General features: G+C 45.3%; 1 protein-coding gene across 2 annotated transcripts; it reads right to left on the bottom strand.

Annotated features, from left to right (window-relative positions):
- Nucleotides 1-910: 910 nt before the first annotated feature.
- On the bottom strand, nt 911-16,194 carry TBP (TATA-box binding protein). Of its 2 annotated transcripts, XM_079146162.1 has the most exons (8): nt 16,036-16,194; nt 13,000-13,164; nt 10,465-10,850; nt 8,441-8,528; nt 3,879-3,970; nt 3,133-3,300; nt 2,068-2,162; nt 911-1,531 (listed from the first exon to the last, which is right to left on the bottom strand). In XM_079146162.1, the coding sequence occupies exons 2-8, from the start codon at nt 13,051-13,053 to the stop codon at nt 1,452-1,454; spliced, it is 963 nt and encodes a 320-aa protein (XP_079002288.1). In that variant the 5' UTR covers nt 13,054-13,164; nt 16,036-16,194; the 3' UTR covers nt 911-1,451. The 2 variants fall into 2 exon arrangements, with proteins under 2 accessions (XP_079002288.1, XP_079002289.1); XM_079146163.1 differs by lacking the exon at nt 2,068-2,162.

Genomic DNA, 16,194 nt, shown 5'->3' on the forward strand with positions numbered 1-16,194 from the left:
GCTGTATGGGCTGCAACCTGGCTAAGAATAGATAAAATGACCTTCACCACAGCAGTTCCTGAGAGTTTACTGTAGAAGTACATGTAGCATCCAGAACACACAGGCAAGGGCACTCCCTGAAGCTCTGTGTACCGTGGGAAGCTCAGGAGACAGCAGGAATGACCATGGTGTTGGAGATGTGTCTGATACACTGATCAGTATTTTTCCAAAAGTGGTATTGGCACCCCCAAAGGACAGACTTGCAGAGGGCAAGGCACGGAGTACAGCCAGTTATCTGGCGATCACCCCAGAGAAACAGGCAGAGGGGCAAGGAAGGACAGACTTCCCTTTGATTACATACCCTGCACTGTGTGTGGTATACTTTCACTATACACTGTCTGGTTTAAAATAGGCAAAAAGGAAAAAAAAAAAAAAAAAAAAAAAAAACAACCAAGAACTTAATGTCCACCTGATATGCCACAAAAAGAACAAACCAAAGCCTTCACTAGCTGGATGTGGTGTCATCCCAGAAGTGGCTTAGGAAGCTGTGGCAAGAAGATCACAAGTTCAAGGCCAACCTTTGGGATGGAGATGTGGCTCCGTGGTTAAGCGCCCCTGGGTTCCACCTTTGGTTCAAACCAAAAAAGCCCTCACTAGAAACTTGGAGCAGGCACCAGTGCCACACCCAGAGAATGCAGCCTTCTGCCCCTCCCCGGCTGCATGAGCTGAGGCAGGCCCTGCAGGAGGCAGCTCCCACCTCCACAGGAGCAGGCCTGAGGAGCGCTGTGAGGTCTGGGCACTGTGCGCAACACACTGCCAGGTGCAGACTGAGACAGACAGGCAGCAGCCGCAGGCACCGTGTCTGAAGTAGGTGTTTTAACAGCAAGACCACATGACTCTTACAAGGTATCATTCAAAACAACAATCTAACACTCTTATAAACTGCATTTATTGTACAGAGTACTCTGAAGGAAGAAAAATATGTACAGCCATTTGTTTTCATTAATACATCTATTCTGTCCTGCAATACTGGAAAGGCGGAATGTGTCTGGCACAAAAAATAACCCCTAAAAGTTACAAATTAGAAAAACAACACTTTTAAAAAAGATTTTTACTTTTCTGGTAGAAATATAAAAACTGTGGTTTATGGGGGTGGAGGGGATTAAACAAGTAAGAAGTCCAATTGTACAGGTGGCTTTAACACTTAAGTTCTGTCCCTTACGCCAACCAACTTGCCAACAGCAGTGTTTGAAACCTAAATATAAATAAATGGGCAGCGCCGCCCTCACAGCTGCACAGCCGTCAACTCACAGCTGTGCTGCGGGCGCCCCAGAGCAGCAGCAGCCCCTCCTGCACCTAAAGAGGGCTGCACGAGTGGCCTAGTGCTGCGGGCTGCACCTGAGTCCACGAACGGCACCAAACTGATTCACTGAAAAGCAAGTGGGTGGGGCAGGCGGGAGCGGTGGCAGCCACTACGTGGTCTTCCTGAATCCCTTCAGAATGGGGTAGATGTTCTCGAACGCTTCATAAATTTCTGCTCTGACTTTAGCACCTGCATAGGACACATTGGAGCAGAGTGTGAAATGGCATCTCTTAACAGAAAGAGATCACTTCCTTAAAGCCACAAGCACCATCCTCCATACCCAGGTAATTACAGATGCAGGCGCTGAAACACTACTGGCAGGATCCCTTGCCACAGTCCTAAGTGTGGCTTCTGAAACAACATGCACCGTCAGGCAGTGTATTTGGGGACACCAGGCTCCCACCCTACCCCTCCCACATGGCGCTGGGCCAGGTCCTGGGCCAGCTCACACCAGGTGGGCAGCAGGGAGAACCACTGAGCTGCCTCGATGGCTGCCTCTGGCCGAGCTCTCCTGTCTTCCTTTGCTGCCCCAGCGTCACAGGTCACAGGGCTAACCCCAGTGACAGAAGACACAGCATCCTGCCCCTGCCCTGCTTGAGGCTGCAGAGCTTCCCCTCCAAAGGGTCCAGACACTTCTCAGCAATGCTGGGGTAGGAAGAAGAAAACAGGGCAAAGGCCACCCTAAAAACTGGAACAGGCAAACACTGCTCCCCACTGTGCCTCACCTGTTAACACAACCTTCCCAGAAACAAAGATAAGGAGCACAATTCTGGGTTTGATCATTCTGTAGATTAATCCAGGAAACAGCTCTGGCTCATAACTAGAAGGAAAGTGGCAGAAACAGGTTAGAAGTTGTGAGCTTCCCGTTACCATACACAACGAGGACTGAGCAAGGGAAACACTGAACAGGCTCACAAGTGGGGACACAGAGCCTGCTCCTGCTAGCTGTCCTCCTGTGTCTGACCCTTTCTACTGAATTGGAATTTCTGTGTAAGAACAGGAGCTGTGTGTCTACTTTCTGCTTTCTGATCTGTGTTCAGATTCACTCTGGGCAAGCCTCTTCACTTACGTTTAGGAGCTAAGAATGACAGCTGCCTTTGATGGCACCTCACCTTAAGCTGTCAGTACTGGTCAGGTGGGTTGAGAAGGAATCTAGCCCCAGCAATGTTGGCTACCCCAATGGACTTGGTCTTTCATGTTTGTTGCGTCACAGACCAAATGTAGGAAGTCGCTGTGTGTCTGTGTGCTGGACCCAGGGAAGAGTGGCATGGTGGGGAGTTTCCCAGGTAAAAAGTGAAACTGCACCAGGGATAAAAGTGGCATGTGCAAAAGTCCTGGGGCACCGGGTTGGGGGTGAGCTGTGTGGCAGTCAATGGAGAACAGAAGATGAGAACTGGGAGATGAGGCTGCAGACACACTGCCCCAAAGTCTGCACCAGCCAGCAGCAGGGACAACCAGAGGTGACTGCTGGCAGGTCTGATGTAATGCTGATGAAAAGAAGAGCTTCAACTGGGGCAAAAGTGACACGAGGAACTATGGCTTCAATTCATGTGTTTAAAGTGTGTTTACTGAGCAACAAAACGATAAACACACGTGTAATACAGTTCATTCCATTACAGCCACCTGGGTGTCTGAGTGACACGGGAGGTTAAGAGGCCGATGGGGTCAGCAGCAGCCGTCCAGCACTACACCTGTGTTCACACTACCTCTGCATGGGCTTCCCTGAGCCGGGTTTAAGCGGCTTGAGAATGAAGTCCTACCAAAGGTCACCCAGCACACCTCAGACTCACCTGCTGAACTGCTGGTGGGTGAGCACGAGGCCTTCCAGCCTTATGGGGAACTTCACGTCACAGCTCCCCACCATGTTCTGGATCTTGAAATCCAAGAACTTTGCAGGGAAACCCAACTTCTGTACAACTCTGGCATACTTTCTTGCTGCTAGTCTGGACTGTTCTTCACTAGACAACAGGGAAAAGTGAGTTATCTGAACTGAAGCCAGCTGCAGTAATTACTTAGATGAGTAACACAAAAAGCCCAAATTAGGAAACTAATAAAGTAAACCGTTCACTCTCCTTCTAATAGGAGGAAAAGACCAATACTCACTGACAGCATCCTCGAGTACTCCTGTGTTCTCACAGAAACTGTAGGCCTACCAAGCAGGCTTTCCACAGTCAGACTGTCAGCATGGCTGCTCTTCCTGGCCCACAGAATTCTAGCCTGTCTTTCTTAACCCTAGTTCTTCATGAATTTGTTATGCAGGAACTTTCTACACAAGGGATCTTTATCAGTACTTCTGGCTGCATGATATTACCCAAAATGTAGCTGAACTGCATGGATGAATAAGCACTGTAACATGTATCTAAACTCATGACTCATGTTAAGAAAAGGAAACCAGTGCTGTCTGAAGTGAGTAGAACCACGTGACAGGTTAAACGTAACGTGGTGGCACTGGACAGTCACCTGTGGAAGTGCGAGCCCAACAACCAGAAGCCACAAGACAACACAACACACAATGGGAGGGTGGACCCTCAGCTACCTCTTGGCTCCTGTGCACACCATTTTCCCAGAGCTGAAGATGAGCGCCGTGGTCCGCGGCTCCCGTATCCTCATGATCACAGCCGCAAACCGCTAAAAGGGTCAGAGAGAAGCATTAGTGGGGTCATCCAAACTGCTGGGTTTTGCTGGAACTAAAAAGGACAAAGAACATCAGAACTAATGAGGAAGACCTAGCACATACAGTTATTAAAATAGGACTCTCTTACATCACAAGTAACAAGGGAACAGAACCAACAGCCACCACGACCAGGTCATACCAAGGTCTGTGTGTCATCACACATGCATCCCACCACCAAAGCTCACAGTCATACAACTTGGCTTTTTGTACTCTGCTTTTGTCTTGTCTGTTGTTTTGCAGTGCTGGGGATGAAACCTAGGGCCTTGTGCATGCTAGGCAGGCACTGTACCACTGGGCTGCACTCTCAACCAAGTTCTTTATATTCTCAGTAAACAACAAAAACTGTTTCCCTCTTATATTTGCTACTTATCATGACTAGCATCTGTAAATATAAATTTTCAGTTTATATACAAACTCTGAATCAAATAAACTAGTAAGCCTTTTCTACTTCCACAGAGGATTAACAAGCATATCAATGAAGTAAGATCGTGTTTGCAGCTGGCCTTTGGAATATTAAAATATTAATCACAAATGCAAAGTAAGAAAAAATACCGGTTTTTTACTTTTATTTTGTTATTTATGTTTTAAACGTGGGCTCTTTGAAAACATTTTCAAGCTAAAATTTTAAGTCATGGGGAAACCTATTTTCAAATAGCTTAAATTAATATATGATTTATTCCTATTTTGGTACTAGGGATTGGGGATGGTCCAGGGGCCTTCTACCTCTAGTCCATTGTATTTTTTATTTTGAGACAGGGTCTAAGTTGTTCATGCTGGACTTGAACTTGGCAATCCTCCTGCCTAAGCTTCCCAAGTAGCAGGGATTACAGACACGACTATTGCACCAGCTAAAATATGATATTTACACAAGAAAAGGTCCTTAACATTTCTAATCAAGATGATGTTTTCTTTTTTCTTCTCCCCTTGTTGCTGGAGATTGAACCCAGGGCCTCATGCACACCAACACTCTACCACTGAGCAATCCCCAAGATAACTCACTGACAAATTAGATTGCTTTGACATTTTTAGTTTAAAAGATCACTGTCTTCCCCTTCCTTACCCACAAAAATGCTAGCAGTATGTTCTAGATCACATGACTAAATCGTAAAATGACACACTGAACTCAGACTGCAATGGGCCGAGATTCACCTTCAGACACTTGCTGTGATACAGATTCACTGACAGGCTAATGGTGGATCGTGTCCCCAGCTTAGCTCCCTGAGATCTTAAAACGAAGTACAAACATCTTCGGCTATTGGACAATTTAAGATAAAGACACAAACTCCTGTCACTGAACAGTTTTTATCTAGTCTTTACCCTCATTTTTATGTTATAACTAGCAGAAATAATTGAGACTATATGAGGTACAATAATCAAGGAGAAATTTGTTTTCTTTTTAGGGAAATTGTTAAGTTTATTAATATTTGTTTTAATTCAACATGCTGTGTACATTGTCTTATTTATATGTTGACATATTTTAAAGTCAAAAGTAAAAACTGAAATGATGAAAAAGTCTAATAATTGATATACCTTATTTTTTTTTTTTTTTTAGATTTTTGCTCAATTCAAAATAAAACTGTTAGATCCCTTTTGCATCTAAATACTTTTGCATTTTCCTAAATGGCCACTGGGTAGACACGAAGATTAACTTACCTTTAAGAGGTTAAAAATAATCAGGCAATTTGATGTATTCCATATTTTAAGTAGCTTAACTTAAACATCCCCACATCTGAAGGCTCTGTTTCTTTCTTGAAGCACAGCAACTCTGACCTCCCCACCTACAGGGCCAGGTTTCTCACTTGCACTCAAGGTCCAAGTCTAGCTGATGCCTTGGGGTTTAGGGATGCACCTAGGTCCACCACCCTACCCGTGCATGAAATCCTCATCTGCCTCCTGTACACAGATCATGCCCGACTCACCGAGGTGTGGCTCGGGAACACTCAGTGCTACAGTGCTGTGAAAGCAACATGAGTTCAGCATATGTCACGGTTTACATGCAGAACGACACTGCCAAGCTGCCGGGCAGTGGCAGCTGGCAACATCCCCAGGCCAGGCCATGGGAGGGAAACTGACAGGGTGGCTCGCCAAGGGCGGGTGGTGGGTGCAAGAGGAGGTGCAATGCCACAGCAAGCTGAGGAACATCTGCCCTAGGACTCCAGTCCAAACCCAGCTCCTCTATTTCCCTTCCCTTCCTTAAAAAAGTTGTTGACCATTAAAATAAACTCAACTCTCCTCACTCACAGACTTAGAATGATCAAGATGCAACTCATGTTGACACAGTGTACCTTCTGGTATCATTATGAAACACTGTTACCAACAGCTCTTTTTTTTTTTTTTTTTTTTTTTTTTAGTTGTAGGTGAACCACAATGCCTTTATTTTACGTGGTGCTGAGGCTTGAACCCAGTGCCTTGCACTTGTGAGGCAAGCATTCTACCAACTGAACTCTATCCCCAGCACCCCGCCTGAAATACTTTTTTTTTTTTTTTTTTTTTTATTGTAAACAAATGGGATACATGTTGTTTCTCTGTACATGGCGTAAAGGCGTACCATTTGTGTAATCATAAATTTACATAGAGCAATGTTGTTTGATTCATTCTGTTATTTACCAACAGCTCTTTCTACTAAGGTAGTCATCTTATTAGATGTTCATAAATAGTTGCATTAATTGTAGATGAGCCTTTGCAGTCTGTCATCATAAAATGTCATCCCAAAATGAAGTATTAAAAACCAAGGACTTGCTGGAGGAAACCAGACTTCTGAGTAGTCTCCAAGGGACACAAGCCTGCATTTGAACACTCGCTCTCAGTTTTGCTGCCAAGGCATCACAAAGATAATCTGTCTGCTTCTTTTCCAGGTTGCAGGGGAGAGGCAGAAACTTAGTCATCATCCTTGCTCTTTATTTTATCTAAGTATCTCAAAATGGCTGATCTCATCCAAAACCACCTTCAAATTTCACTTAATGCACACAAGCCACCACCACCGCAAAAAAAAGAAAGAATTTTAAAAAAAAGTGAAAAGTGAAAGAATTTGAACTTCAGAAGTCCAACAAATTACTGAAACAGACTGGTCCAGGTAAGAGAACTATCCCAACTTTTCACTGCCCAACCAGGAAAGAATCTGCATAGAAGTTTATTCACCTTGTATTATCTACATAAATACTTCAACTAATCAGTTAAGAAAGGAGTCAAGCTTATTTGTGATGATTATTCTCCTGGTTAGCCTTCAGCCAACTGAAAACCAGAAATGAGGGCAGTCCCACGTGTTTACCGATAGTTGAGACTGCCCTTCCTCCCCCTCCCGTCTGCTACACAGCCACTGCTTCAAGACATTCAACAGGGCAGTTACAGAGAAAGCCCAATCACAAAGTGCAACCTGCATCAGGGGTTCGACCCAAAGGAGAAAGCTGAGGCACAATGGCAAGGGAAGCAGTGCCAACCGGGCAAAACTCAGGTGGGTACTGACTCTGGCAGACATGCATAACTCAGGAAAACCCCCAGGGCTTCTTGAGATTCCATGAGTAACTCAATGTGTCCTCTGCTGACCTGCCAAGCTGCACAGGGCAGAACAGTCTGACCAGCCAGCAGCTAACAGTAGCTTATCTAAAGATGGAAAACAGACTACATTTCAAAACGATCCCCGTTTCTCCTTCTGCCCTCTCTTCCTTACATAAAGCTTGTTTTCTTTTGTTAGAGGCATTCAACTCAACACTGGTCTCCCTGGGATAAAGGTTTCAAGCCTGTGATGCCACTCTGGTGGACGTGCCCCACTGCAGGGCACTGCTTCTGTAGGACAAGCTCCTCTACCCAGCACTCATTTCTTCATGCAAGGGTTACTATGTTAGAAAATACTTCCCCTGGCACAGGCACAAAAGCTTTAACATGAACTCAGGCTGCTATATTCACATCAAAAATCTCAGGGAACTTTCTCCCCTGTAATCTCTGTACTACAAAAAATGTAAAAGTGATAGAAAGGTAGAAAACCATATCATAATAAGCCGTCTTATCCTTATACAACTTCAACAACTATTAACTCTTGGCCAATCTTGCTTCATCCACACGACCCCTCCCACCCCTACCACAGGATTACTAAAGTCAGCACGCCCTGCCATTCTACCCTAATGGTTCATGTTATAAATGGGATTAGATTCTGCTCTCCAGCTTCATGTGGTCTCCATCATGACACAGCATATAACTTGTCTTTACCTTGCACACTGCTAATTTCCAAGGGACTCACACGTAGTAGCTACTGAGTAAAACATGAATAGAATGAAGCTGTTCTAATCACTGAGCATCCAAGATTAAAATGACACATTTCCCCCTAGATTTTCATTTTGCTGGTGTCAAGAAACTTAAGCAAAACACAAACTTTCTGACCCAGAGAAATTCCAGTTTTACCAGTTTGAAATACATGAAAATGCACTGACCTTGGGGTTATATTCGGCGTTTCGGGCACGAAGTGCAATAGTCTTAAGGTCAAGTTTACAACCAAGATTTACTGTGGATACTATATTTCTGGAAGAAATTTGAAAAGAAAACAGGGTAATTTAGATTATTTAACTTTTACACAAGGAAGTAGTAAATGACGACCTAGGAGCCTGTTCTTTCACTAGCTTTAGGGAACTGCTGACCCTTGTTAAGTGTTAAGTAAGGACCACAGAGCATGCTGAGCACCTCACAAAAGCCTCAGCATTCACAGCACACAGCCAGGTAGCAGCTGCCAACATCACACACTTGGATGAAGAATGGAGGCTTCCGGAAAGCACACTGTGCTCCAAGGTGGGGCCAGGATCTGAGCCTGTCTTTGGCCCTGATCTTACTTAGCCCTGGGCTTCCTCCCAGGGAGCCAGCACCAGCCCACCCTGAATCACAGTCTGTAATGAAAACAGGCAGGCAAGGCTTCCTCAGTCCTTTACAAGTAAGTTATCCTTTGGAAGAATAAGAATTCAGTTTATTTGGCAAAGGAAGGAGGCTGATTTCTCTTCTGATTAGTCTTAGTGATCCAGATAAGCAGAATCATCACTAATCTTGTGTGTCCAAGGAAACCTTTTCATTTTTTAGCATTCTTGAATTGTTTCATGAATAACTTACAAAAGAATAATGACAGATTTAAAAATCAACTTCATTAGAGACTTAAAATAAAAACTCAAAATTTTTATTCTGTATTTTCCTGGATTTGAAAGCATATAGACTTGAAATGAACAATGCCCAGGACCTAGAGCTTTGCCACCAGAGAATTCTGATTTCAGTTCATGAAGGAGAGGTCCGACTTCATTGTCACTGCTTTTTCTGGTACTGTCAGAAAGCAATTCTCTTGAAATTTGATGGCCCATAATTTACTGAGAGGACAGTGGTCTTCTCTGATACACACTCCTAAAGCCAGTTGGGCTGTGTTCTCATTTCTATATCAGCTGCTTCCTTTCTGTCACTCTGTGCACAGACCTGCCTTCAACATAGGTCCATCTACAAACTGTCAAATAAATTCTGGTGCATCTGTCACAAATTCAGTCATCTTTGGTAAATGTATTCTTGTATGTTTTCATTAAATATTTACCAATGAACCAATAGGGCTCTAAGAAGACAGTGAAAACTAAGTAACCTAGCTGACTGAATGTCCATAGAATGTCAGAAACAACTGCCTATCGCCAACAGGTGTCACTTACGACTCAGGCCACAGAGTGATCCCAATTGCCCACAGAAGTCAGCAAGCATTCAGGACCTTGGGAGCAACAAGGACAAAGGAAAGCTAGCAGCACTTATCATTCCAAAGCCCCAAAAGCAATAGGATTTTGTTTTTAAAAATGTGTGGGGTCAAAAAAACAACAGAGAACCAAGATCCAGGGCTTTGAGTAACAGGCAGAATATATGACTACACACTACTTAGTCCCCAAAATGATCGGCTTATAAATAATAGCCATCCAAGAAACAGAATGAGTAAGCACAGAAGGACCATCAGCTCCAAAGAGCACCGAGATCCTGGGACTGCAACCAGCACTTCACTTTGGCTGACAGCTTCCTGTGGGCAAGATCTACGTGCTTCTCGTTGACAACCATCTGGAAATATATCTGATTTTCAGGAAGAAAGGAGATTTTTCCTGCCTCCCTACCTTATTATATATAGGACCCACTACATGGTAGAAAAACTCATTTGGGACAATAACAGCCATTCTCACTTTATGGGAAGACCACAGGTTTGTATGCAGCCCTCACAGTAAAATGGAACCTGGGAGCACGGGGACCTGTGCTAACTGTGCCTAACCCACAGTGCATCCGCTGCAGCGGCGTCTACACAGCCACACACCAGCTTCAGTGTGAGACGCCCTTTCTGAGGATGCTGGGAAAGTCCTCCACGAGCGTGGAGGGGCTGACTCAGCAGCTTCAGCTCTCGCCGTGGCGCACAGCACCTCTCAAGGGCTCCTCCACCTCCAGAGACATGACACGGAGTACTCACTGCAGCTGCGGCACGATCCCAGAGCTCTCGGAGGCTGGCGTGGCAGGAGTGATGGGGGTCATGGGGGTCATCGGGGAGGGATACAGGGGCGTGGTGCCCGGCAAGGGTGCGGTGGTAAGAGTCTGTGAGTGGAAGAGCTGCGGGGTCTGGCCGGAGGCCCCCTGTGCTGGCTGCTGGGGTGCTGACTGCTGCGCTGCTGCAGCCGCCTGCTGCTGCTGCTGCTGCTGCTGCTGCTGCTGCTGCTGTTGCTGCTGCTGTTGTTGCTGCTGCCGTTGCTGCTCTTCCAAAATAGACAAGCTGTTGGTGTTTTGAATAGGCTGGGGCGTCAGGCCTGTGCCATAAGGCATCATGGGACTAAAAATGGGGATCCCAGGCGTCATGGCACCCTGCAGAGAACAAGGGTGGGGAGAGTCAGGCTGCTGTTGCTGAGCGTCTGTGAGCCTTCCTGGTGGAGCTGCAGGAGACCGCTAAGCAAGATGCTCTAGAAGAATGGGCTGCCAAGTACCATGGGGACAGTACTTGCCATTCTCAGATATGTGTTTTCTTCCTTAATCCTGAACGTAGCAGACCAGAGTTCAGGACTTGGATCAACCTCACTTGCCACAAGAGAACCTGAGGGAGTGGCTTAACCTTTGCAGCATGACCAGAGAATAATAATGGTCCCAATTATTAGACAGACATGCCCCTGTTTAAAGGGCCACCCCAGTACCTGGGGAGCATCTGGCCCCCTGTGCATGATCAATGATAATCATTCTAGAGGCACACACACCAGAGATGCTGAAGTGTTACTCAAGCAACCACAGAGATGATTATAGAACACTACTCAAAGCTGATCATTTGCCCTCCTCAAAATGTGAATCAATACAACCTATCACACACTATGAGTCTGCTTTCCTGCACTGCTCCCAAACTTCTCCAGATGCTGCTACATTTATTAATTTATCTGTATCACAACAGCCCTTTGAGAAAGGGAGAGGGAAGCAGTTAAGAAACTGACCAGAGAAGGTTAGCAACTCACCCAAGGTCGAAGCCCCACTGGCACATGAGCCAAGACCACAGATGTCCCAAGACCCAGCCCAGTGCCTCCCCTCACCCACAGCACCCACAGAGTTGAAAACAGTTTTCCAAACCTCAACATCATGTGCAACTCTCTCTGCTTTTTCTATGGAGAGGGTCCACAGTTTTTATTAGATTCTCAAATACATGTAAGACCCAAAAAGAGCCATGATTCTTTCTCACTTCTACCACTTATATGGCAGAAAGCATAAGATTGTTTCAGCAACCTAATGGTGAGAAAAAACACGTATACTTCAGACATCTAAGAAAAGAATGGAAGGCATACAGAATACATAGAGTTCTTACAACTCAATAAAACACGAACAAATAAACCGACAAAAAAATAGGCAACAGCCAGATGCAATGGTGCAGCCTATAATCCCAGTCACTTGGGAGTTGGAAGAAGATTGCAAGTTCAAAGCCAGCCTTAGCAACTCAAAATAAAAAATAAAAAGGGCTGGATATGTGGCTCAGAGGCTAGGTGCTCCTGGGCTAGGCAACAGGCATTTTACAAATAAAATAGATAATTGGCCAATAAATACTTGACATGATGCTCAAGATTATTAGTCATCAGGACAACACATTAAAAAAACTATTAAGCAACCACTAGAATGGCAAAAAGTAAAAACCAACACTGAGGTGCTGGTGAGGAAGTGGAACAACTAAACTCTTCCCACCACTGGAGGGCTGCAGAACAGTGCGGCCACTTCAGCAAGCACCTGGCAGCCTCTGAGTAAAGTCGGACACAAGCACATGGCCCTGCAATGCCACTCCGAGTATCTACTCAAGATAGAAAAAAGTGTACAGGATCATTAGGGTACACCTTAACACCCCAAGCTGGGAACACCCACACAGCAACTGGAAAACAGACAAGGGTGCTGCTTGGCAATAAAAAGGGATCATCCACCAATACACAAATTTTACACCCGGTGAAGGAAACACACCGACCAAGAAGACACACTGGGGACTTCACTTATGTGAGGCTCTAGAGCAGGTAGAACGGATCTTCAGCATTGAGGAGTAGATGGAGCAGCCACTGGGGCTAGGAGAGTGGTCACAAGAGGGCAAAGAGGCCCGTTTTAGGGTAAACAAAGTGTTCTAACTTACAGAACTAATTACAAAACACATTTAAATTGGATAGGGGTTTTTGTATGTGAACTGTACCTCAACGAGGTTAATTACATTCTTAAAAAGGAAGCAATAAAACTAGGAAATAATTTGGTGAGGGTGACCCTATAATCATTTGTGATATTCTCAGTGTCCATCAAAAGCAAAGTGTTTTATACACAAATACGTACTCTGGCTTCCAAAAGACTCCCAAGTAAAACACTCCTGCGCCCACTCAAAGCCTAACAGAACTTTCCCAAACTAAGGGAAGTTGCCAACAAAGTCCATTTTTGGCAACAGTGGCCAAATGGCCTGGGCCTGTGCTCTCTCCTGTGGGCAGACTTGCCCCCAACCCCCCAACTGCTGCATTACCTGGGGGGATGCCAAGCCCTGGGCATACGGTGGCAGACTGTTGTTCTGATCCATGATGTTCACCTTCTTCAGCACTTGGTCTTTTCCTGGAGCATTCCCAGCACACTCTTAGCAACTTCCTCAATTCTCTGGGTTACTTTCACACACCAAGAAACGGCAATGCTCCTTGGAAAAAAGTTTAAAGGTTAATGTAAGAACACGGGTAACCTATATAGTCTTCTAACCCCAGTTTTGTGGTTACCAAAAACATAAATCAGAAAACCAATACAACCACAGCCTACTCCTTCCATGTCTCCTGTGACTGCATGCAGAACTGCAAAAGGCAACTTTTGCTCTGTTACATGTTTAATTTAAATACTCTGACAGTAGTGAAAATTAAGGTGTCATAACCAGCATTAAAAACTGGTGGCTGGGGTTGTAGCTCAGTGGTACAGCATTGCCTAGCATGTGTCAGGCACTAGGTTCGATTCTTAGCACTGTGTTTGGGGGAAAAAAAAAAAATGGTGGAGAAAAACATCTCGAGAAAACTAATTCCTGAGCAGAACATTTACTAAGCACTACATATAGAGCGAGTGTATATATAGTGTATAGTTAGGCCAAGTTCAGGTTTTTAAATATTCCACCTGATTTTATACCCTCCACAATGCCTTGGACATAAAGTCCAATAAATACTGAATTAAACCCAATATATTTTAGCATGATTTTTCACTGAGCTCCTACTTCAATGAAAGACTGTAAAAACTGTATGATACATCAATAAGTAAAACACTGTATTTTTATCAATGTGATAATCTTAACTCTTCAAAATACAAACTACCTGTATCTAGGGACTGAACACAGGGCCTCACATGCTAGGCAAGTGCTTCATACTAAGCTACACTCCCAGCCGTTTTTTTTTTTTTTTTTTTTTTTTTTTTTGAGACAGGTTATCTCATTAAGCTGTACGGAGTAGCCTGGAACTTGCTATCCTCCTGCCTCAACCTCCCAAGTTGCTGGGATTAAGCCACCACAGCTGGCTTAATCATCATCTGTGTACTAGATATATATCTGAAATAACTTTCCAATGAAGGAACTGAGTGACTGCTCTGTGGTGTGTGGAGGAGTGGTGACAGGGATCAACCAGGCCTCACTCAGGACAGGCAAACACTCTCAACTGAGCTAGACTCCCAGCCCTTAAAAGATCTATCAATTCTGTTTAGATGGGTTCGCAACCCTCCAGAGTTGCTGTAAGAACTGATTTAATCAACGCAGGACTGACAGATTGACTGAGTTAATATATCAAAACACATCTAGTTGCACACTAAGCACAGGTTAAATGTTAGCTACTACTGTAAGACTTGAATTCAAACATTTATTATCATCTAATAAGATATTCTTGCATAGAACTTACAGGTCTCAGAGTTATATGTCCAAAGATCCATGTTCACTTAAAGTATGTGCTGGTACAGAGTAGGCACTAAGATACTTGCAAAAGCAATGAAGGAATCAGACAATCACTTTGAGAGGGCAAAGGACCCCAAAGACTACTTATCCTACAAACTCATCATTGAAAATCAAACCAAAGCAAGCTCTACTTCTGAAAATGAACACCTCAAAGGTATAATAAAATTATGTTTTCTGAACTTGTTACTTTATCACAACAATAATATGAAAATGGAGAGGATACAGTCCCTGGCATCAAATAGTTCAACATGAAGGGCATGCAAATAATTACTATTAAAACTTGGTAGGCCCAGCAGAGGGTATGCCCCAAGTAAGCTAAGATCCTTGAGAACAGACACCAGATCACCTGTCTGAAATCTCTGCACCTATCACTATGCATATAGTGTGTAGTCATGAATGAATGCGCATACTCTGTGGAAAAGAAGACAACATAGGCTAAAATCAAGAGAGGTCACTGTTTTCACAAAGCAGGGACCACCTAACTTGAGTTAAGCAAGGCAAGTAAAAATTTTTCTGTCTAAAAGAGAAATGAAGCACAGAGACAAAGCATCCAGAGTGCAAGTGACAAGGTTAGCACTGTACTGTATGGAAGGTCATTGCAGGAGATGAGACAGCAGCCACAGGAGGTCACGTCACCAGAAGTTTAGACGTTATTACATAGGCAGTAAGAGCAGTTACAGGATTTTGAAGAGCAGCATGAGTTAGATCTACTTTGGCAAGAGTATGGATAAATACCAGAGGAGACACTGAAGGCTGAGAATTCACTTCAAGGGGTCAGTGCAATGGTTGAATCAAGAGGTAATGAGGGTAGGATTTAAAGCCCTACATATGCACTTATCTGGAAACTTTGGTGGCTCCAGATCACTCTGTGGGCCCTAAGTCTCCAGAAGGAACCCTTGGTTACCCAAGGTTAGGGACTTGCAGCAGGTTATTTAGAGCTCTCAACAATGGCACAGGCCATGTTTCCTCACCTGTATCATACAATCACTCCACGAGTACTGCAATCACCTCAGTAAAGGGCTGTTTGCAACGTCTTCTCATGGAAACTGGAGTACCAAATTAGATATTTCTGGGAAGTAGATTCATTCTGCATAGCCTTCTACATAGGCCTGGATAACTCGGGCATAATCTTTTCCTAAAGCAAGCCTACCCCAAGTGTGAGAAACCATGCTGGCCTGATGGAGACCTCGTAAAGGAAGTGCTGTGTTTCTGTCTTAAGCTCACCGCGCAGAACGCGGGCTTCCGACTAGACGTCTCAAGTCTGGAGCACGACTTCGCAAAGAACCCAGCCCCGCTGGCAGCAGAGCGGGCGGGCTCCTGCGGGTCAATCTGCCCTCCAGGCAGGCAGACTGAGTCCTCGATGCTCCCTGCACCCCGCTCGGCCCAGAGAGCGCAGAAGAGCCGGCACTGGGCTGCAGCCGCGGCCGAGCGGCCGGTACAGGCGGGAGGGGGGCAGCACGAGCGGGAGCAACGGCCCCGCGGGCCTGCGCGCCCGCCCGGCGAGACGCCCGCCGCGGCCCTCGGGCCTCGCTGTCGGAGTGCCTTCGCTCGCCCAAGCCCTCGGGAAAAAGGGAAATCTGGGAGGGCTGTTACCTGGAGTCACGGCAGAGACGACGACGCACCCGCGAAAACGAAGTTCAGCCGCAAGCAGCCCAGGCGCCCGCCACGGCGACCCTGTTCGACCCCACCGAACTCCGGGCGCGCGGTGATAATGTCACTTCCGCCAGTCCCTTCCTCGGCTTCAGCTGGTTG

The sequence above is a fragment of the Sciurus vulgaris genome (assembly GCF_902686455.1).
Source record: "Sciurus vulgaris genome assembly, chromosome: 7".
In the NCBI taxonomy this organism is placed as follows: domain Eukaryota; kingdom Metazoa; phylum Chordata; class Mammalia; order Rodentia; family Sciuridae; genus Sciurus; species Sciurus vulgaris.